Source organism: Delphinus delphis, chromosome 2 (genome assembly GCF_949987515.2).
Source record: "Delphinus delphis chromosome 2, mDelDel1.2, whole genome shotgun sequence".
Taxonomy (NCBI): domain Eukaryota; kingdom Metazoa; phylum Chordata; class Mammalia; order Artiodactyla; family Delphinidae; genus Delphinus; species Delphinus delphis.
Genome location: NC_082684.1, coordinates 143,823,134 through 143,845,743, shown reverse-complemented (window position 1 = coordinate 143,845,743; position 22,610 = coordinate 143,823,134). Strand labels below are relative to the sequence as shown.

Below are 22,610 nucleotides of genomic sequence, written 5' to 3'. Positions count from 1 at the left end.
ATGGAAAAGCAGTGATGGTTGCATAACACTGTAAATGTACTTAATGCTACTGAATTGTACACTTAAAATTAGTTTAAATATAAATTTTATGTTATATATATTTTACCACAGTAAGAAAAAAATTCATAGCAACTTTATTCATATTAACCCAAACCTAAAAAGCCCAAGTGTTCCATTCAATAGGAGAGTGGATAAGCAAACTGTGATATATTCATATAATGCACTTCTATTCAGTGGGGGAAAAAAATGGTACAAAATACTAATAATGAATCTCAAAATAGTATGCTGAGTGAAAGCAGCCTTCCACAAATGGGTGCAAACTGTATGATTCCAATTATATGAAATAAAATAAGCAAAATTTATCTATGGAGAAATAAATCAGAATAATGGTTGCAGGAGGAGTGCAAAGATTGATGGGGAAAGGAAATGAAAGAACTTTGTGGGGTGACAGAAATGTTGTACATCTTCACAGGTGCTTAGATTACACAGGTAAATGTATTTGTCAAAGCTCATCAAATGGTGGACTTAAGATTTGTATATGGCGGGCTTCCCTGGTGGCGCAGCGGTTGAGAGTCCTCCTGCCGATGCAGGGGACGCGGGTTCGTGCCCCGGTCCGGGAGGATCCCGCATGCCGCAGAGCGGCTGGGCCCGTGGGCCATGGCCATTGAGCCTGCGCGTCCGGGGCCTGTGCTCCGCAATGGGAGAGGACACAGCACTGAGAGGCCCGCGTACCGCAAAAAAAAAAAAAAAAAGATTTGTATATTGCACTTATGTGAAAAACAAAAACACCACAAACAATATTGAACTTTACTTAAATTGAACTCTACTTATGTAGGCTAAAGTGTTTAGGACTGAAGTATACCGATATCCACAATGCACTTTAAATTTCAACAAAAAAATATGGATTGAGAGATGAAGAGATTGACAAGTGTGATAAAGCAAATGTATTAAAGTGCTAACAACTGTAAAATATAGGTGGTGGGCACATACTAGGTGTTTACTATATAATTCTTTCAAGTTTTCTGAATGTTTCAAAATATTCATAATAAAATGCTGGGAAAATATACATACCAACAAAACAGTTGTTTCTCTTCTTCTCAAGAACTTGACTTATATTTCTAATACTACAGAGTGAGAATTTATTGTTGTTAAGTTTGTCCCCAGATGTTGCTCTTGCATACATGATGTAATTGCCGTTTTCTTTTTGTCCTAAATTCTTAGATTCTCCTGGAGTGCACTCTGTTCCAGAATCATGCTGTCAAAAAGAATATAGAGTTACATAAACAGGAAGTAAAATAAGGTTTTCAGGTCATCTGATTAAATGTAATTTTCTCATCAGAAGAAAAATGGAAGCTTATGGACTCTCCTTTAGAGTAGATCTTACAATTATTTTAGACTGTGAAAAGGAAGATAATTTGCTCTTTTAGGGGTCACTGTCTCAGAAGGGAAGAAAAAATCAGTGAAGGTATAACTGCAATGGATACCTTTTTTATTTTTATTTCTTTTTTGAAATTTACATAAATCTTTGACACATTCTGCAATTATTTCTTTTAGTTGGATTCCCAGTGGTAGAGTTACTGAGTTAAAAGGTCAAATATTTTAAAGGTCTTGATACATACTGCCAAACTGCCTGACAAAAGGGCCATATTAATTTACATTATATAACCACATGGATCAAGATTTCAATAGGCAGAAATGGGAAGGAATTGGCTTCCTGGCAGAAGTAAAGTTTTTTAAAATGACTTAATTTGACAGGGAAGAAGAAATAACACTGGAATTACACTTAGACCCAAATTATGGAAAACCCTAAATGCTAAGATAAGGAAATTGTATTAGCAATATCATCAGGTATTAGAAGTAAGGTTGTGAACAGAAGTGACATGATCAGACCGATTAGAACTATACCTAGGGCTTCCCTGGTGGCACAGTGGTTAAGAATCCACCTGCCAATGCAAGGGACATGGGTTCAAGCCCTGGCCCAGGAAGATCCCACATGCCGCGGAGGAACTAAGCCTGTGCGCCACAACTACTGAGCCTGTGCTCAAGAGCCCACAGGCCACAACTACTGAGCCCACGTGCCACAACTACTGAAGACAGTGTGCCTAGAGCCTGTGCTCCTCAACGAGAAGCCACTGCAATGAGAAGCCCATGCACCGCAACGAAGAGTAGCCTCCGCTCACCACAACTAGAGAAAGCCCGAGCGCAGCAACGAAAACCCAACACAGCCAAAACTAAAACCAAATAAATTAATTAAAAAAAAAAAGAAAGAACTATACCTAGACAAAGATTCATCTGCTCAGAGTCAATACATTAAGACTTTCATACCGAGAAACAGGAACTTGTCTCATTTATGATTACAACTCCCCACAACAAAGTTTATAAAGTGGTTAACAGCAGGTGTGCAATAAACATTTAGGACAGGATAAATAAATATAAGGGATAGAATGAACCACTCAAAGAGAAAGTAACATTGTCATAATACAGATACATGACAGGAGAGATAAAGACAGATTTTAGATAAAGATGTCAAGGGAGACAGGCTCAGGAGTTTATGGTCTGGCTGATCTCACTATTAAATTATTTAATACATATTTACTAAGTACCGACTACCGACTATCTATATGTATGGTATCATGAACAACATACACAAAGGGATGAGGTGTATTTGAGCATGACAGAATCATTATAAGTAGTCTGGTATGACAGGAAAAGATAGCAAGGTAGGCAAAAAAATGTGAACCAATTTATCCATTCAACAATAAGCAAAAAGTAATATTACATTAATGTCTTAAAAACACCTCTCTGGCAACCAGGCAGAAGACAGATTAGAAGGGAAGTGAAAAGAGAACAAACTAGATATCCTACTCCAAGTATGGCCCACAGACCAGCAGCAGCAGCATCCCATGGGAGTGTCTTAGAAAGGCAGACACTCAGGCCCAACCAAAGGCCCACTGAAATGGAATCTATACTGTAAGATCCTCAGTAATTTGTATGCACATTAAACTTTGAGAGACCCTAGACTAACGAACAGAAGAGTAGTTGGAAGGGTACGAAAATCCCCTGGTAAGGGTTGGATGAAGGTGACTGGGAGAGTCGAGGACATTTAACTGCCCTTGAAAATGCAAATTAACAAGAGTTCTCTGCTCATCTCTAAATTTTCAGTTACTCTTTTTAGAAAATATCACAAAAGCAGACAATAGGTAGAGCGATTCAACGCATTTTAAGTACTTTATCCAAGAGTACTGATAATAATCTATCGATTTCCGATCGGAATTAGAAGAAGAAAGACTTGCAACTTAGTGAGAGGGTACTTATATTTTACAAACTGGGGGAACATTAGATAAGAGCATTTGAGAATTTTAAGCTATGATATTACAGTTTTTTTCTAAACTCATAAAAATTTCCATTTTTACAAGTGATAAGGTACAAGTAAATGAATTTATATGCAGTTTTCAAATGAAATTTTCCCAAACTTGTTATTTTAATAAGCCCCACCAAAATCACAAAGACAGAATATCTTTCAGTATTTTGTATTTCCATGTGTATTAATCTTCAGTTCACTTGAAAATCAATTCAATGAACTGGGTATTAAATGATACCAAAGAACTGCTCATTTTGTCAGGTATCATAACCACATGGTGGTTATGGAAGAAAATGTCTAATTTTTTAAGAGATGCATACTGAAATGTGGAAGGGGGAATGAATTTGATTCTAACACCTTACGAAGAAAAAGAAAGAAACACAGAAAGGAGATGTGGCAAAATCCTGATGATCGTTCAATCTGAATCAGAGGTTGGCAAATCGCAGCCCACAGCCTGTTTTTATATGGCCTAAGCTAAGAATGGTTTTTCCATGTTTAAAAGATTGTAGGGCTTCCCTGGTGGCACAGTGGTTGAGAGTCCACCTGCCGATGCAGGGGACACAGGTTCGTGCCCCGGTCCAGGAAGATCCCACATGCCGCACAGCGGCTGGGCCCGTGAGCCATGGCTGCTGAGCCTGTGTGTCCGGAGCCTGTGCTCCGCAACGGGAGAGGCCACAACAGTGAGAGGCCCGCGTACCGCCAAAAAATAAATAAATAAATAAATAAATAAAATAAAATAAAATAAAAGATTGTAAAAAGAAAAACAACAACAAAGAAAAATATGCAACAGAGACTAAATATTGTCCCCCACACCTATTATGTTTACTAGTAGACTACAGAAAAAGTTTGCTGACCCCTGTCCTGGATATGAACGGAAGACTTTGCCGTACTATTTGTCTCTACTTTTATATATGTTACAAAGTTTTCATACCGAACGACTTTAAAAGAACAGTCTCATTCCACAGTAGAGAAAGACAAATCTAGTAAACCCCAATAATGCTTTAACAGAAACCAAACAAGAACCCAACAATTTGCTAACATTCAAAATGTACTTTAAGCAATGAAAAGTGATTCTCATTAAATAAATATTTGAATGAATCATGTGCCAGAAACTATTTTTTTTTTAATTTTTTAAAAATATTTATTTATTTATTTTTGGCTGTGTTGGGTCTTTGTTGCTGCACGTGGGCTTTCTCTAGTTGCAGCGAGCGGGGGCAACTCTTCGTTGTGGTGCGCGGGCTTCTCATTGTGGTGGCTTCTCTTGTTGCAGTGCACGGGCTCTAGGTGCGCGGGCTTCAGTAATTGTGGCACACGGGCTTAGTTGCTCCGCAGCATGTGGGATCTTCCTGGACAAGAGCTCGAACCCGTGACCCCTGCGTTGGCAGCCAGAGTCTTAACAACTGCGCCAGCAGGGAAGTCCCCCAGGCACTATTCTAAGGTCAGGGGACACAGAAGTGAATGAAACAGACAAAATTCCTTGCTTTCATAGAATTCTGGCACTGTTGTGCTTATTTTCTTATTTTAATTACAAATATTCTATCTTCCTCCTTTTCAGTATTATGGTCAAGTACATTACTGTGTTCTGACATATAAAAACTAAACATTCATGTGTACTTGTTTTCACTGTAAACAACAAAAATTAAACAACGTGAAAGATTAGTAACTTTTAAAAAATGTAATAATTAAGCAATACTTACTGGAGATCCAAAGTTATGTCCAACTTCATGAGCAAATGTAATGTGAGAGACTTTGGGGGGTACATGAGACCCATAGTTCTGAACAGTAATAATTCCAGTGTTTAAAGACTTCTTCTTACCATCTGAATAAAGCTTACTTTTTTCACATATTCCTCCAGAGCTTCCTAATTCAAAACAAAATATGGCTAAAATTAGCATCTATTTCCCCCCAAATAATTTTCTAATATATGCTGTATTAACTTGAAACATTTTATATGTATTTTGAGTCCAAAATTGGTACACATGTATATCAAATACTCAAAAGTTTCTTTTGTCCAAGGTTAGGAAGTCATTTCAAATAAAAGTTTTAATGGCACACATATATTCCCAGGGTTGAATACAAAGTCCTTATAAAATGTTCCTCTTCATAATCAAAATGTCCTCCAATTTTTCTCCCATTAATTTAGCAAAACAAATATTTAAGAGTCTGTTCAATTTAAATATTTCAGCATTTACACTGGGTCAAATCCTACACTTCTTCATCTTGTAAAAAAAAAAAAACAAACAAAATAACAACTTATATTAAGTTAAATGAAAGTTGAACAAAATATTCTCAAAGAGATTCTGAGAAAGTCACTGCTACCAATAATAGCAGTGATGCACAAGAGTATGTGATTCACTAACCTGAGAGGCAACATACAATGTATTCTTAAAAAAAGAAAAGAATTAGTGGTCGCACAGGCTGGGGGTAGGGGAAACAGGGAGAGACTGATAGAGGTACAAACTTCCAGTTATAAGAAGAATAAGGTCTGAGGATCTAATGTGTAACACATGATGGCTACAGTTGATAACACAGTATTGTATAAATGAAATTTGCCAGGAGAATAGAACTTAAACATTCTCACACATACACAAAAAGGAAAAAGGTAAATATGTGAGGTGATGGTTGTATTAATTAACTTGGTAGGGGGAATCCTTTCACAATATACAAATATCAAATCATCACACTGTGCACTTTAAATATCTTACAATTTTATTTGTCAATTATATATCTCTCAATAGCTTAAAAAAAGGAAAAAATATGTCAAGTGGGTAAAAAAAAAAGGGAGGAGGGAATGAAGGAGAGAAGGTGGGAAGGGAGAGAAAGCAAATGTGGCAAAATGTTAACTGATTAATCTATCAGGAGTTCACTGTATACTACTCTTGCAACCTTTTGGCAAGTTTGAATTTTTTTTCAAAATAGGTTCAAAAAACTGAATTATGATTTTCCAACATGTCTTGAGGATGCTTGCAAATTTTAAAAGAAAAATCTTCATTTTTACTTATATGATACATATTAAATCATTTTGTAGTTCACCTGTTCGTTTATAGTTCCTGAACGTCAGAGCTTAATACCGAAATGAAAATGCTTTCACATCTAAAGGCAGTTAATTTAAGAAATTAGAAAAAGAACAACAGCAAATCAGAAACTGGCTGGCCAATCATCGTCTTTATGTACACTAAACTGAGAAGACCACAGTACTTTAAATAACTATTAAAGACTTTCAGTGAGAAGTTCTTTGGTTTACATTCAGATTTAAGAGGTTACTCTATTTAATTATTTTAATTAAAATATCACATGGATTAGGATATTCTGATAACTGATCAAATTATTTCAAATTAGCTTTCTACTACATACAAAGTTACAACAAAGTTATTAAACCATTTTTAAAAGTCTAACATTTATAATCTCTGATAAAGCATACAATAGAAAGCAATTCAAAAAAGATGTACACAAATGGCATGACACTACAATTGCTGCCTTGTTCCTTTTAATATTAGAAAGTACATAGCAACAAATCATAAATTTAATGACTATTAGGATACAATTTAAGAAGCTGAAATGATAATGTGCTTTCACAGAAAACTAAGCTGAAAGGCTAAGTCATATGCAGATTTTAACCAGCAAAGGACTGAGAACCTCTACATTTAAAACTTACTACATCTTCTACACCAAAAACTGGATAGAAAGAAAACAGCAAATAATTTATGAATATTTAATATATTCTCTTAAGCTACCTCTACTTTTGAGTCCTCAACCTTGAGTCCTAAGGACTGTTATCATTATTTCTAAAAACTAGAAAAGATAGAAATAAGCACTCTGTATGTAATAATTACAGTCTATATGTTACAGTTTTAAACAAATAGTAAATTAATATCCTGCCTCATCGAAGATCTGTCATATGCAAATTGGTCCAATGCAGTACTGGCAAACTTGAATTAAGCATAGAAGATTCCACGCTGCAAATCTTTGTCAGTTAAAAAAAAAATGTAAATAGCATATATTGAAAACTCTGATAATATACCTTCTGTATTTTTAAGGTCTATCTAATTTAAAGGAAGATCATACATAAACTTGAGTGTACTCTTCTGAAATATAGTCTTTATAATTCATATCTTGTTCAACATCTTAACTGCTTTTGGTTTTAATAACTGTTGTTTATTTGGAAAGTTTATTACTTGCTACACAGACTAACAGCATATGTTGGAATAATTCAGTTATACAGGAAGAAATAAAATACTATGTCTAATATTATAAGTCATGGTTTAACTTTTTAAATACTGCAACCACTTTTGATATGCCAGAAACTCAATTAATGATATCATAAATACCTATAGCTAAGCCATAACTCAAGTTCAGTAATTGCTTTACATTGTAAATTTAAGATTTTACTACATATAGTCATTACTGAAAAACAGAAATTATGTAATGAGAAGAATAAAATGTTTTTAATTTGAGTCAAAAGCAATTATTGATGGATGGATGACTCAGTGACCAACAAAGAAGTATGACATTTTTCTATCTACAGGATAGTCTGAAAGCTAGTCACAGAATATCAGTCTTAAACTTTAAAAAAGACTCCCCCAAAAGAAAAAAATTATAAAAACTACAGGGTAGTATAATACCTTGACAGAATCCATAAATAAAGTTTTGATGTGAGCAGGCCTAAATATCTAAAACAATAGTATCATGCTGACCATACAATATTAATCTGAGCAGTAATTTTGAAGCAGACATTAGTACCACTCCCAGATAGGTTATTAGGAAATGTCTGAGGGTATTTCTTTATCTGTCAAGTCTGGGGAGCAGTACTCACATGTAATGGGTAGGGACCAAAGATGTTAAACATCCTGCAAGGGACAATCCAGACCTGTACAAAATGTCAATATTAAGTGTCCTCTATTCTAATGATGTAATATTTTAATGACATAATTCTCCTAGCCTTTTAATTACACTTTCAAACAGGTTAAGAATGCAAGGAATATCAAGGACATTGGCTCAAGATGGCAGAGTAGAGGACGTGTGCTCACTCCCTCTGGCGAGAGCACCAGAATCACAACTAACTGCTGAACAATCATGGACAGGAAGACACTGGAACTCACCAAAAAAGATACCCCACATCCAAAGACAAAGGATAAGCCACAATGAGATGGGAGGAGGGGCACAATCACAGTAAAATCAAATCCCATAACTGCTGGATGGGTGACTCACAAACTGGAGAACACTTATATCACAGAAGTCCATCCAATGCAGTGAACGTTCTGAGCCCCACGTGAGGCTTCCCAACCTGGGGGTCTGACACAACCTGGCGGTGCAGAAGGGAGTGGCACAATATATTTAAAGTGATGAAAGGGAAGGACCTATAACCAAGATTACTCTACCCGGCAAGGATCTTATCCAGGTTTGATGGAGAAATCAAAAGCTTTACAGACAAGCAAAAGCTAAGAGAATTCAGCACCACCAAACCAGCTCTAGAACAAATGCTAAAGGAATTTCTCTAAGTGGGAAACACAAGAGAAGAAAAGGACCTACAAAAACAAACCCATAACAATTAAGAAAATGGTAACAGGAACAGACATATTGATAATTACCTTAAACATAAATGGATTAAATGCTCCAACCAAAAGACATAGGCTCGCTGAATGGTTACAAAAACAAGACCCATATATATGTGCTGTCTACAAGAGACCCACTTCAGACCTAGGGACACATACAGACTGAGAGTGAGGGGATGGAAAAAGATATTCCATGCAAATGAAAATCAAAAGAAAGCTGGAGTAGCAATACTCATATCAGATAAAATACACTTTAAAATAAAGAATGTTACAAGAGACAAGGAAGGACACTACATAATGATCAAGGGATCAATCCAAGAAGAAGATATAACAACGATAAATATATATGCACCCAACACAGAAGCACCTCAATACATAAGGCAACTGCTAACAGCTATAAAAGAGGAAATAGACAGTAACACAATAATAGTGGGGGACTTTAACACCTCACTTACACCAATGGACGGATCATCCAAACAGAAAATTAATAAGGAAACACAAGCTTTAAATGACACAATAGACCAGATAGATTTAACTGATATTAATTGGACATTCCATCCAAAAACAGCAGATTACACTTTCTTCTCAAGTGCACATGGAACATTCTCCAGGATACATCACATTGTGGGTCACAAATCAAGCCTCAGTAAATTTAAGAAAATTGAAATCATATCAAGCATCTTTAACCACAACGCTATGAGATTAGAAATCAATTACAGTGAAAAAAAACCTAAGAAACACAAACACATGGAGGCTAAACAATACATTACTAAATAACCAAGAGATCACTGAAGAAATCAAAGAGGAAATCAAAAAATACCTAGAGACAAATTACAATGAAAACACAATGATCCAAAACCTATGGGATGCAAAAAAAACAGTTCTAAGAGGGAAGTTTATAGCAATACAAGCCTACCTCAAGAAACAAGAGAAACCTCAAATAAACAATCTAACCTTAAACCTAAAGGAACTAGAGAAAGAACAAACAAAGCTCAAAGTTAGTAGAAAGAAAGAAATCATAAAGATCAGAGCAGAAATAAATGAAATAGAAACAAAGAAAACAATAGCAAAGATCAATAAAACTAAAAGCTGGTTTTTTGAGAAGAAAAACAAAACTGATAAACCTTTAGCCAGACTCATCAAGAAAAAGAGGGAGAGGACTCAAATCAATAAAATTAGAAATGAAAAAGGAGAAGTTACAACAGACACCGCAGAAATACAAAGCATCCTAAGAGACTACCACAAGCAACTCTATGCCAATAAAATGGACAACTTGGAAGAAATGGACAAATTCTTAGAAAGGTGTAACCTTCCAAGACTGAACCAGGAAAATATGAACAGACCAATCACAAGTAATGAAATTGAAACTGTGATTAAAAATCTTCCAACAAACAAAAGTCCAGGACCATATGGCTTCACAGGTGAATTCTATCAAATATTTAGAGAAGAGTGAACACCCATCATTATCAAACTCTTCCAAACACTTCCAGAGGAAGAAACACTCCCAAACTCCTTCTGAGGCCGCCATCACCCTGATACCAAAACCAGACAAAGATACTACAAAAAAAGAAAATTACAGACCAGTATCACTGAGGAATATAGATGCAAAAATCCTCAACAAAATACTAGCAAACAGAATCCAAAACACATTAAGAGGATCATACACCATGATCAAGTAGGATTTACCCCAGGAATGCAAGGATTCTTCAATATATGCAAATCAATCAATGTGATACACCATATTAACAAACTGAAGAATAAAAAGCATATAATCATCTCAATAGATGCAGAAAAAGCTTTTGACAAAATTCAACACCGTTTATGATAAAAACTCTCCAGAAAGTGGGCAGAGAGGGAACCTACCTCAACATAATAAAGGCCATATTCAACAAACCCACAGCAAAAATCATTCTCAATGGTGAAAAACTGTATTTCCTTTAAGATCAGGAACAAGACAAGGAAGTCCACTCTCGCCACTATTATTCAACATAGTTTTGGAAGTCCTAGCCACAGCAATCAGAGAAGAAAAAGAAATAAAAGTAATACAAATTGGAAAAGAAGAAGTAAAGCTGTCACTGTTTGCAGATGACATGACGCTGTACATAGAGAATCCTAAAGTTGCCACCAGAAAACTACTAGAGCTAATCAATGAATTTGGTAAAGTAGCAGGATACAAAATTAATGCACAGAAATCTCTTGCATTCCTATATACTAATGATGAAAAATCTGAAAGAGAAATTAAGGAAACACTCCCATTTACCACTGCAACAAAAAGAATAAAATACCTAGGAATAAACCTACCTAGGGAGACGAAAGACCTGCATGCAGAAAACTATAAGACACTGATGAAAGAAATTAAAGATGATACAAACAGATGGAGAGATATACCATGTTCTTGGATTGGAAGAATCAACATTGTGAAAATGACTATACTATCCAAAGTAATCTACAGAGTCAATGCAATCCTTATCAAATTACCTTTTTTTACAGAACTAGGATAAAATATCTTAAAATTTGTATGGAGACACAAAAGACCCGGAAAAGCCAAAGCAGTCTCAAGGGAAAAAAGGGAGCTGGAGGAATCAGACTCCCTGACTTCAGACTATACTACAAAGCTACAGTAATCAAGACAATATGGTATTGGACCAAAAACAGAAATATAAATCAATGGAACAGGATAGAAAGCCCAGAGATAAACCCACGCACCTATGGTCAACTAATCTATGACAAAGGAGGCAAGGACATACAATGGAGAAGAGACAGCCTCTTCAATAAGTGGTGCTGGGAAAACTGGACAGCTACATGTAAAACAATGAAATTAGAACACTCCTTAACACTATACACAAAAATAAACTCAAAATGGATTAGTGACCTAAATGTAAGACTGGATACTCTAAAACTCTTAGAGGAAAACATAGGAAGAACACTCCTTGACAGAAATCACAGCAAGATCTTTTTTGATCCACCTCCTAGAGTAATAGAAATAAAAATAAACAAATGGGACCTAATGAGACTTTAAAGCTTTTGCAAAGCAAAGGAAACTACAAATAAGATGAAAAGACAACCCTCAGAATGGGAGAAAATATTTGCAAACGAATCAATGGACAGAGGATTAATCTCCAAAATATATAAACAGCTCATGCAGCTCAATATTTAAAAAAAAGCAACCCAATCAAAAAATGGGCCGAAGACCTAAACAGACATTTTTCCAAAGACGACATACAGATGGCCAAGAAGCACATGAAAAGCTTCTCAACATCACTAATTATTACAGAAATGATAATCAAAACTACAATGAGTTATCACCTCACACCAGTTAGAATGGGCATCAACAGAAAATCTACAAACAACAAATGCTGGAGAGGGTGTGGAGAAAAGGGAACCCTCTTGCAATGTTGGTGGGAATGTAAATTGATACAGCCACTAGGGAGAACAGTATGGGGGCTCCTTAAAAAACTAAAAATAGAATTACCATACGACCCAGCAATCCCACTACTGGGCATGTACCCTGAGAAAAGCATAATTCAAAAAGACACATGCACCCCAATGTTCATTGCAGCACTATTTACAATAGCCAGGTCATGGAAGCAACCTAAATGCCCATCAACAGACGAATGGATAAAGAAGATGTGGTACCTATATACAATGGAATATTACTCAGCCATAAAAAGGAATGAAGTTGGGTCATTTGTAGAGATGTGGATGGATCTAGAGACTGTCATACAGAGTGAAATAAGTCAGAAAGAAAAACAAATATCGTATGTTAACGCATATATGTGGAACCTAGAAAAATGGTACAGATGAACCAGTTTGCAGGGCAGAAAGAGAGACACAGATGTAGAGAACAAATGTATGGACACCAAGGGGGGGAAAGTGGTGGTGGGGGGTGTGTGTGTGTGTGTGTGATGAATTGGGAGACTGGGATTGACATGTATAAACTAATATGTATAAAACAGATAACTAATAAGAACCTGGCCTATAAAAAAATAAATAAAATAAAATTCAAAAAAAGAAGAATATCAACTAATTAAAGTAGAAGGAATGATAAAAAAAGAATTCGATAGGCTGTGGGTTATATTGAGAAACTCATTTTGAGCTCTGCATGTGGTCAAATTCTAATACGTAAAATCAAACTAAAATTTCTAAACTAAGAAAAAACAGAAGAGACAATTTCTACCAAATCAAATATCTCAAAGAATGTGCTTTACAAATGCTCAGAGGAATACTGAATGGTTCAGGATTAGCTCTGGAGATGAACTCCAGAGCTAGCCTTTTTCAGTGACCTGGCAAAGTGAGACTATGTTCATTGGGTTAACTGATAACATTAAGAGGGATAATAGATGAGCAGAATGTGCCTTAATAAACCAAAAAATAAAGGCCCCTCAAAAAGCTGGTTAGGGGGCTTCCCTGGTGGCGCAGTGGTTGAGAGTCCGCCTGCCGATGCAGAGGACACGTGTTCATGCCCCAGTCTGGGAAGATCCCACATGCCATGGAGCGGCTGGGCCCGTGAGCCATGGCCGCTGAGCCTGCGCGTCCGGAGCCTGTGCTCCGCAATGGGAGAGACCACAACAGTGAGAGGCCCGCGTACCGCAAAAAAAAAAAACAACTTTGTTAGGGAACCAATGTTTTGGCCTCTAAAATAAGAGGCTACTACCTGCTTAACACAGAACTGTGTTTATATAAAGAGAAGTTTAGAGTAATCTTTCTAGATTCATATTCAAGACTATCTTTGTTTTGGAGACCAGACTCCTCCCTTTTGGGGGCTCCATTCCAGGCCCTCTATAATTTCAAATGGAAGCCTCCAAGTCATCCCAGCTCACAAGCTGTTTCTACTTATTATGGAGTTGGGGCAGGAGGTACTGTTTTTCTCATTGAGGTAACTGAAGGCAGTACCCAACCACAATAAGAAATATTAAAAGAACAAGTAAAAAGTAGTATTAACAAGACTTAAAGACAAGAAACCTACTATTCAAATGTTTTAACCCTCATTGCTTTTCCCAGCTTAACTGAGTCAGTGAAGAGGACTACAACGAATAATTTGAGTAACTATTCTGTGAAAATTAACACAACAGTATCAAAACAAAATCCTTTCCACTACCATATATTTGAATAGTGAAACAGCTGCAGAGTTAAATGATACAACAGAAATTAATTAGGCCAAATAAAAATGAAAAAGATCAAGAAACAGTAATATCACAAGCTGAACAGATCAGCTATAAAATGATATTTTAAAAAATAGTGTAACAGCAAGCATTACGAAGATCTACATGCAGAAACATGAAGTATCAAAGGAAGGGCAAAGACAGAAGAAATTACAATGAAAAATAAACAAGCTGAAGCAAAATGATTTACCTGCATTTATAGAGACAGAACAGACAAGGACCCCGTCTCCTAGTTCCCAAACCAGTGCTCTTCTAATTATGCCTTGACAATTACCCAAAATGATGCCTAAATAATACAGAGTAGTACTGTTTTATAACTCATCTCTCTTAAGAAAGAAGGAAATAGATTCCATCTCTGCTTAGATCCAGGAAACATTTCAACTTCTTCTTGGAAATGTCTTAGAAAGATAAAAGTAGGATGTTACATTATAATAATACCTAGTAAAATAACTACCAAATGCACAAAACCTGGAGTCAAAAGGTCCAGATTCTAGGTTCTGTGAGATACTGGGTTGTTGACAAAGTTTCTGAATCCAATCCACCTGTATAATGGAGGAAATATTACCTACACCTCATAACGGAACTGAATTAATCAGTAAGAGCAAATACATAAAGTTCCTTATAAAATAATAAAATGTAGGTGAAAGAAACTCAGTTCAGGTAGTCTAAGGGCAAAGGGAAGTGAAGAAGAAAGCTGTCAAGGCAGGTATCTTATTCTAGAAAAAGTTGTGTCAAAGGAACAAAGATCCCTTCTCTTTGCCACTCTGGCCCCATTCTTCCTGCTGAGCCCCTCCCCAGAAGCTCTTAGAAAAAGGCTTCTGAGAGCTGGAGTTAGGGGTTTAACACAGAGTAAAGGAAGAGGGCATCAGATGAAGAACGCAATGACAAAAATACAAGTAACGTAGCCCATCATTTTCAATCCAGAACTGCTGCTTCAATAAAATAAGCACCGTTTCATAAAATAAGTGGTCCAGATATCATAAACAACTAGAAAGAAAAACTAACTCTCCCCCCAAACCCATAACCCCAGTCCAATCATGAGAAAAACATCAAAAAGACTGCAACAGAGGGGCATCCTACAACATTCCTGACCAATACTCCTCAAAATTGTCAAGGTTATAAAAAAACAAGAAAAGTCTGAGAAACCATCACAGCCAAGAACTAAAGAGGCATGACAATTAAACGGACTGTGGTATCCTGGACAAGATCTTGGAACAGAAGAAGGACCGTAGTAAAAACTAAAGAAATCTGAATAAACTATGGGCTGACTTTAGTTAACAATAGTGTACCAGTATTGGTTGATTAATTGTAACAAATGTACCATACTAATGTAAGCTGTTAATAATATAGGAAGGTAGTGGAGATGACTCTATCTGCTCATTTTTTTCTATAAATCTAAAACTGTTCTAAATATACAGTCTATTTTTTTTTTTTTAAAGTAGACATGAGGATATCTGAAGTTTCAGGAAAATTTGACCAAGCTCTCTCAGGACCATTACATTCTTAATGAACAACAGTCTGGAGTTGAAAATGCAAAATGGCAGAAAGTTTTTAGTCTGAGATCATCCAATCATTTGCCCAGGAGACATTTTGTGAGCAAAAATATTAAGATGGTGGTTTGCAGACTTTAGTATGCATCAGAAACACCTGGAGGGCCTCTTCAAACAAAGGCTGATGGGCTCCACACCTGGAGTTTCTGATCTAGTAGACCTGAGTGAGGCCCATGGATTTACATTTCTAACAAGTTCCCAGGTAATACAGATGCTGCTAGTCCATGGAGCACACTTCAAGAGCCACTATATTAATGGTAATATATAAAGAAAAATGAATCCCTGAGTTTCTATAGTACTTACTGATGATTAAGGAGAACGGACTATAAACTATGTGATAAAATTATCCAACTAACCAAGGAGGGGAAAAGAAATGTCAGAATATAAAAGTTATAAAACGTGAATTATCATAGGAAAGAGTGAGTTGTACAATCTGCTGACAACGCAAGTAACACAAAACCAACACAGATCATTGTAAAGGACAAATATACAAAAATACTGCACTATGATATATGCAGCCTATGACATAAACTTGTACTTTAATGACATCATGAAATTGAGTACACTTTAAAATGTGGAAGAAAAAAAAGCTTTGGAAACTAAAAAGGATATTCATTGCTGGCTTAAAAAAAAAGAGCAAGTATAAAAGCAAAAATAACAGTATTAAAGATGTTAAATATGCATAACAAACCAAAGAATAAACTAAGAATAGAAAAGCCTGTCTTGCCCTGGATAAAGCAGAAGTTTATACTTTGAAAAAGATAGAAATTATGTATCAGAAGGAGAAACTGCTGTGTATAGCTCAGAAGGTGACAGACTACTGATCAAATTCTATATGGCAAAATTTATATTCAAAGAATTCGGGATTCTTTCTACTCATCTTTCAATTCATCAATTTCTCTAAAATAGGCTACTGAACTTATTACACTGTGACTCACAGACCCCCACCCCGACTGCAATGGCAAGGGGATTATCCCATTCGGGCTTTCTCAGTGACAGTAGCTTTCACGGCTAAGGCAGAGACCCCAGGGGAACGTGGGGCCATGCAGTCAAGCCAGTGGAGCTATGGGTACTGGGCCTCCTGCCCACATCTCTTTTCAGGCAACACTTCCCTTTTGTTAAAATAAAGGTGAGAAATAATAATAATAAAGGCAGTCTTTCTTTTCTTTCTACCTGCTATTCCTGAGTAGGATTTCTCTGCTCTTTATCTCATGGCAGAAGAAGCAAGAACACAGTTTTCCCCTTTTGACTCTAAAAACCTCTCCCCATCCCCCTACCTCCCAAAATAATTAATTACATTAACTTTTGTTAAAAAATTAATATTTTGCTTTTCAGTTTCAGAACTAAGTACCACTTTTTCCCATAAAATTATTTATTTCAGCTACTGAATGTACCAAATGTCAGGATATCTCCCTGTTAGTACTCATTTACTCATTTCAAAATAAAAAGCTGCTTCAACTATTTTTCCATTTACATATGCTTATGAATTCTGCCTAACTCAAGATGTATACATTCAGATACTGTACAGGCATCACTTTCTCCTATACTTTGTAAAATTCAATCCATCAAGAGAACTGCTTTTCATTTCAAGTAGTAAGTCAAGACATATATAGATAAACTACCTGAAGGTGCTCCAACCCAAGCCAGACCAAGGACACCATCATCAAAATCTCGGTCTGTGAAGACATAGGCCAAACAGTAGTCATCATGATTCTGCTCAGAATTTAATTCCAGAAACTTCTCCACACCAATATTTGGAAAACGGAAGGGATTTGTAGGGTCCTTCTCATCAGCAGTTGTGTTGATCTAAAATCCAAAACAATGATTTTAACAAGCAACCAATGTTAGCAGAGCCTTAGTGTAAGTAGTATCTTCCTGGACAATATGCTTGGGGCCCAAGGAAGTCAGGCCTAAATTAAAGCTTCTACAGTTATTCCCACTACCTCCATCCCTGATCTAATCAGAGAAGCCAAAAAGGGAGGAGGCAAGGAGGGAGGGAGGAGGGAAGGAAGGAAGGATGGAAGGGTAGGGGAATTAAAACTGAGTATATTACATTTCTGAGCAAGTGTTCACAGATTCCTGAACACTGAACACTTGGGATGGGAAAACAAGTTCTGCTTTCAAAATTTCCAATAAGGAAGTACAGTTTCTCAATTTAATCATTTGATGAGTCTCCTTTAGTGCTAATCTCCTACATATGATGACAAGTATGACATAAAACCCTATATTTCAGCTAATTAATATAACATAAAAGAAATATTGAACCCAAAACTGTCAATTCAGCAGACAAATCACATTCTTCGTTCTCCTTGCCTAGAGTCTTGAGTCAAGCACAACTAATTTCAAGTTCAATCTTTTCCCCTGAATGTGATCAAGAATTTTTTTTTTCTTTGCCAATTCATTTCTCTTATTATTTCAAGCTGAGTTCCTCCAGAATGTTTCCTTCCACACTTAGCTACTATACTCCTGGGTGCAGGTTCCTCCTTCACAATATGAAGAATAATCAGTTCTGATACCAAACTTCAACTGAAACAAAAGCTTTCATTTACTACTCATTGCTTCCTTTCAGAGACCTCTGCCTAACCTCTGAAGTCCTAGAACAATTTGGTTTTCCCCAAGTAAGTCAGAGAATTACATACAAGACTGTTGGTAGAGAATAAAAAGGAATATGTATGAGAGTAAACATTGCTTAGAAGGGAAATCTCAGTCTATTGAAAATATCAGTGATAAGGCTATTACAATTAATAAAATGAAAACTATAGGTCTTTTTAGGATCCACATCTTTCAGTAAAAACCAAGGAGCTTACAAACAGGATGGCAGAAACACCACTAAGGCAATTGCCTAAAGACAGATATGAGATCATCTGGTTTATCCATTAACAATTAACCAGAAACAATCAGTTATGGTCATCTAACACACACACACACACACACACACACACACACACACACACACACATCCAAAAACAAGAACACTATACATTAAAGGTAGCCCATGCTTAGAGACATGCTGCATATCGCTTTTTCCCACTAAACATAGAAATGAAATTCTCTGACACTTCTGTAATATTGGCTACAAATAAAAACTGCATCTAAATTTTAGTTACCTATATTAAAATGGGATGATTAATTTTTTCTTAATAAATTTATTTATTTAAACTAAAGTTTTAATCTCAGTTAAAGGCCTGAAAAACAACTAATCGCCACATAACTTTTTTTTTTTTTTTTTTTTGCAGTATGCGGGCCTCTCACCGTTGTGGCCTCTCCCGTTGCGGAGCACAGGCTCCGGACGCGCAGGCTCAGCGGCCATGGCTCACGGGCCCAGCCGCTCCGCGGCATGTGGGATCTTCCCGGACCGGGGCATGAACCCGTGTCCCCTGGATCGGCAGGCAGACTCTCAACCACTGCGCCACCAGGGAAGCCCCACATAACTCTTTTATATACATGCATCTATTCATAATGCAAATTATTTTAGTCAAACAAATGTGTTTCACTAAAATTTGTTCAGGTGTTCTCTACTTTTCACTACTTTGCATTTCATTGCTCTGTCTACTAAATAGCAATATTTATAACACATCACTTTTACTTGCTCATTTAAAGGTTTATATTGCTCTCAAAATACATGAAAGCAATTGATTACAAACAGTTCTTATACGGTATATCGAACCATATTTCACCTTAAGGCAATCCAATGTAATAATTAATCATGTCACTTCTAAAAGTAAGGACCACTTTCAGCTATTTTTTAAAATATATTACATGTATGTACTAAAACTATAATCTAGTCAACAATATTTTAAGAAGAATAAAAGCACAAAATATAAAGAAACCCTGTGGGGTAGTCCCTGGTGGTCTGGTGGTTAGGACTCAGCGCTTTCACTGTCAAGGGCCTGGGTTCGATCTCTGTTTGGGGAACTAAGATGCCGCAAGCTACCGGCGCAGCCAAAAAAACGCTGCACAGCCATGTGGCACAGCAAAAAATAAATAAATAAATAACATTAAAAAAAATAAAAGCCATTAAAAATAATTTTTTTTTAAATAAAGAAATCCTGTGGCAAGTACTTTTGTAAAATGATGATTTTTAAAACCCACGTTATCTAGCTTATAAACTCAGATTCTTAAAAGCTTTATACTTCGAAAGAATTCATATTTAGAAAATTTTTGAAACAGTCCAACTTTTTAATAATAATATTTACTTATTAACAATTTATAACATTAAAACTAAGAATCAGTAGTTCTGGATCAGCATTTCTCAAAATGTGCACTGCAGGTCTTTGGAGTTTCAGCTGATGTTAATACAAAAAGGTTAAATTAGCTTAGAAAAATATGGATTTCTTTCCCAAAGGATTTCTCAAAACTTGAAATACATTAGTGTGCACTGTTAAATTTCAAGAGGAAACAGTATTAAGTGTTTTTCCAACTTCCAATTGTATTTAACCACTGTATCTATCCTTCCCTCTGCTGCAGCATCAAATGGGACACACTGTGAAATATACTGCATAAGGCAAATCTGAAGAAACTGGGGAATAATGTCAGGGAGAAAAATGTCAAGTACGGTATCTGCAGTTACTTAGAGCGCTTTCTAACTGGTATGTTAATCAGATAGATAGAAAACAGTACTTTCTACCATACCTCTTCTGCAGTCCAGATTAAAGCCCTATAGATTTCATTAAGTCATAAACCCAAGTATCCCCTCTGTGTGTGTGTAAAACCCAAGAGTAAAGCTAACCTGCATCAGCACATACAACTTAACTATTTAATGCATGAAGATGAAGTAAAAGTCAAGCATTTTTCTTTTTGTAAACATGATCCTTATTGTTTCTCTTTCTTAATGTTCTTAACTACTGAAATTCCTTACTTACTCTTATGCGTTTCACCATGAAACTGATATTACGGATTCCAGAGAAGTCTGTGGTCTGGTAAATTGTATCAATCGCTTTAACATGACTGGATATCTATTGATTTAAAAAAAAAGACATTTTAGAGGCAATGTTGAAATGTGAAAAAGACTGTGAATTTCCATTTCCCAAATCAAGAATTATTCATATTCCACCACATTCAAATTTTAAAATGTCAATATCATATACTAGATGAAAGGATGAAAAAGATTAGTGAGCTGGAACTGAGAAGGGAAATTCAGTGACTTTTCCATATTTTTCTCTGGCCAAAACCAAACATGTACTCTTGCCTCAGTCATATATTGGGTTGGCCAAAAAGTTCCTTTGGTTTTTAAGTAAAAATAAAAGACATTTTTCATTTTCACCAAGAACTTTATTGGACAATGTATTCACCATTTTGTTCCACTACCTTCTGCCATTTTTCAGGCAACTTCATAATTCCATTCCCAAAACTTTTTATCTTTTCAAGCAAAGAACTGTTCCAGGTACCTTTTACAGTCTTCCAGATAATTGAAATTTTTTCCATTAAGAGAATTTAGTAAAGACCAAAATAAATGGAAATCTGAAGGTGCACATAAATGGAAATCTGAAGGGGATGAATCAGAACTTCCCAGCCAAGCTGTAACAGTTTTTGCCTGGTCATCAAAAAAACATGCGGTCTTGTGTTATCCTGATAGAAGATTCTGTGTTTTTTGTTGACTAATTCCGGACGCTTTTTGTCGAGTGCCACTTTCAGTTGGTCTAGCTGGGAGCAGTACCAGCTGGAATTAATCGTTTGGTTTTCCATTAGGAGCTCATAATAGAGGACTCCCTTCCAATCGCACCATCTACACAACATCACCTACTCTGGACGAAGACCGGCCTTTTTTTCTTTTTTTTTTTTTTTTGCGGTACGCGGGGCTCTCACTGTTGTGGCCTCTCCCGTTGCGGAGCACAGGCTCCGGACGCGCAGGCTCAGCGGCCATGGCTCACGGGCCCAGCCGCTCCGCGGCATGTGGGATCCTCCCGGACCGGGGCACAAACCCGTGTCCCCTGCATCGGCAGGCGGACTCCCAACCACTGCGCCACCAGGGAAGCCCTCGAAGACCGGCCTTTGGTGTGGTTGGTGGTGGTTCATTTTGCTTGCCCCACGATCTCTTCCGTTCCACATTATTGTACAGCAGGGGTCCCCAACCCCTGGGCTGCGGACCAGTAGTGGTCCTCGGCCTGTTAGGAACTGGGCCACACAGCAGGAGGTGAGCAGTGGGCGAGCAAACGAAGCTTCATCTGCGGCTCCCCATCACTCACATTACCGCCTGACCCATCCCCCCGACCCCCATCTGTGGAAAAACTGTCTTCCACAAAACCAGTCCCTGGTGCCAAAAAGGTTGGGGACCAATGTTGAACAGTATCCACTTTTCATTGCCCGTCACAATTTGTTTTAAAAAGCAGAACGTTTTCGTTACGTTTAAGTAGAGAATCACATGCGGAAATACGGGCAAGAAGGTTTTTTTCGCTCAACTTTCGTGGAACCCAAACATCAAAGCTATTAACATAACCGAGCTGGTACAAATGATTTTCAGTGCTTGATTTGGATATTTTGAATATGTCTGCTATCTCCCACGTGGTATAACGTTGATTGTTCTCAATTAATGTCTCGATTTGATTGCTATCAACTTCAACTGGTCTACCTAGCCGTGGAGCATCGTCCAGTGAGAAATCTCCAGCACGAAACTTTGCAAACCACTTCTGACACGTTTGATCAGTCACAGCACCTTCTCCATACACTACACAAATCTTTTTTCGCGTTTCAGCTGTGTTTTTACCTTTCATGAAATAATAAAGCATAATATGCCAAACGTTTTTCTTCCATCTTCAATATTAAAATGGCTACACAAAAATTCACCAATTTTGATAAGTTTTTTTTTAATGCATGCTGATCTGACAGCTGTCACAATGCAATCTAACAAAATTGTTTCAAATGAAATTAAAGACAATTAAGCACTACTAGTGACATCTTATGGAAAAACTGAACGAACTTTTTGGCCAACCCAGTAAAACTTGGTTTCCTCAATTCCATCCTGCAATGTCATACCTCATTGCCTTTT

The 22,610-nt window shown here is 36.7% G+C and overlaps 1 protein-coding gene across 1 annotated transcript in view; it reads right to left on the bottom strand.

Annotated features, from left to right (window-relative positions):
- ADAM10 (ADAM metallopeptidase domain 10) overlaps positions 1–22,610 on the bottom strand; it is a 110,709-nt gene that overhangs the window by 23,752 nt on the left and 64,347 nt on the right. The window contains exons 7-10 of the mRNA XM_060005890.1: positions 20,488–20,580; positions 17,248–17,431; positions 5,059–5,222; positions 1,072–1,255 (exon numbers count right to left, since the gene is read on the bottom strand). Coding sequence (XP_059861873.1) covers positions 1,072–1,255; positions 5,059–5,222; positions 17,248–17,431; positions 20,488–20,580 — 625 coding nt within the window. The remainder of the gene's footprint in view (positions 1–1,071; positions 1,256–5,058; positions 5,223–17,247; positions 17,432–20,487; positions 20,581–22,610) is intronic.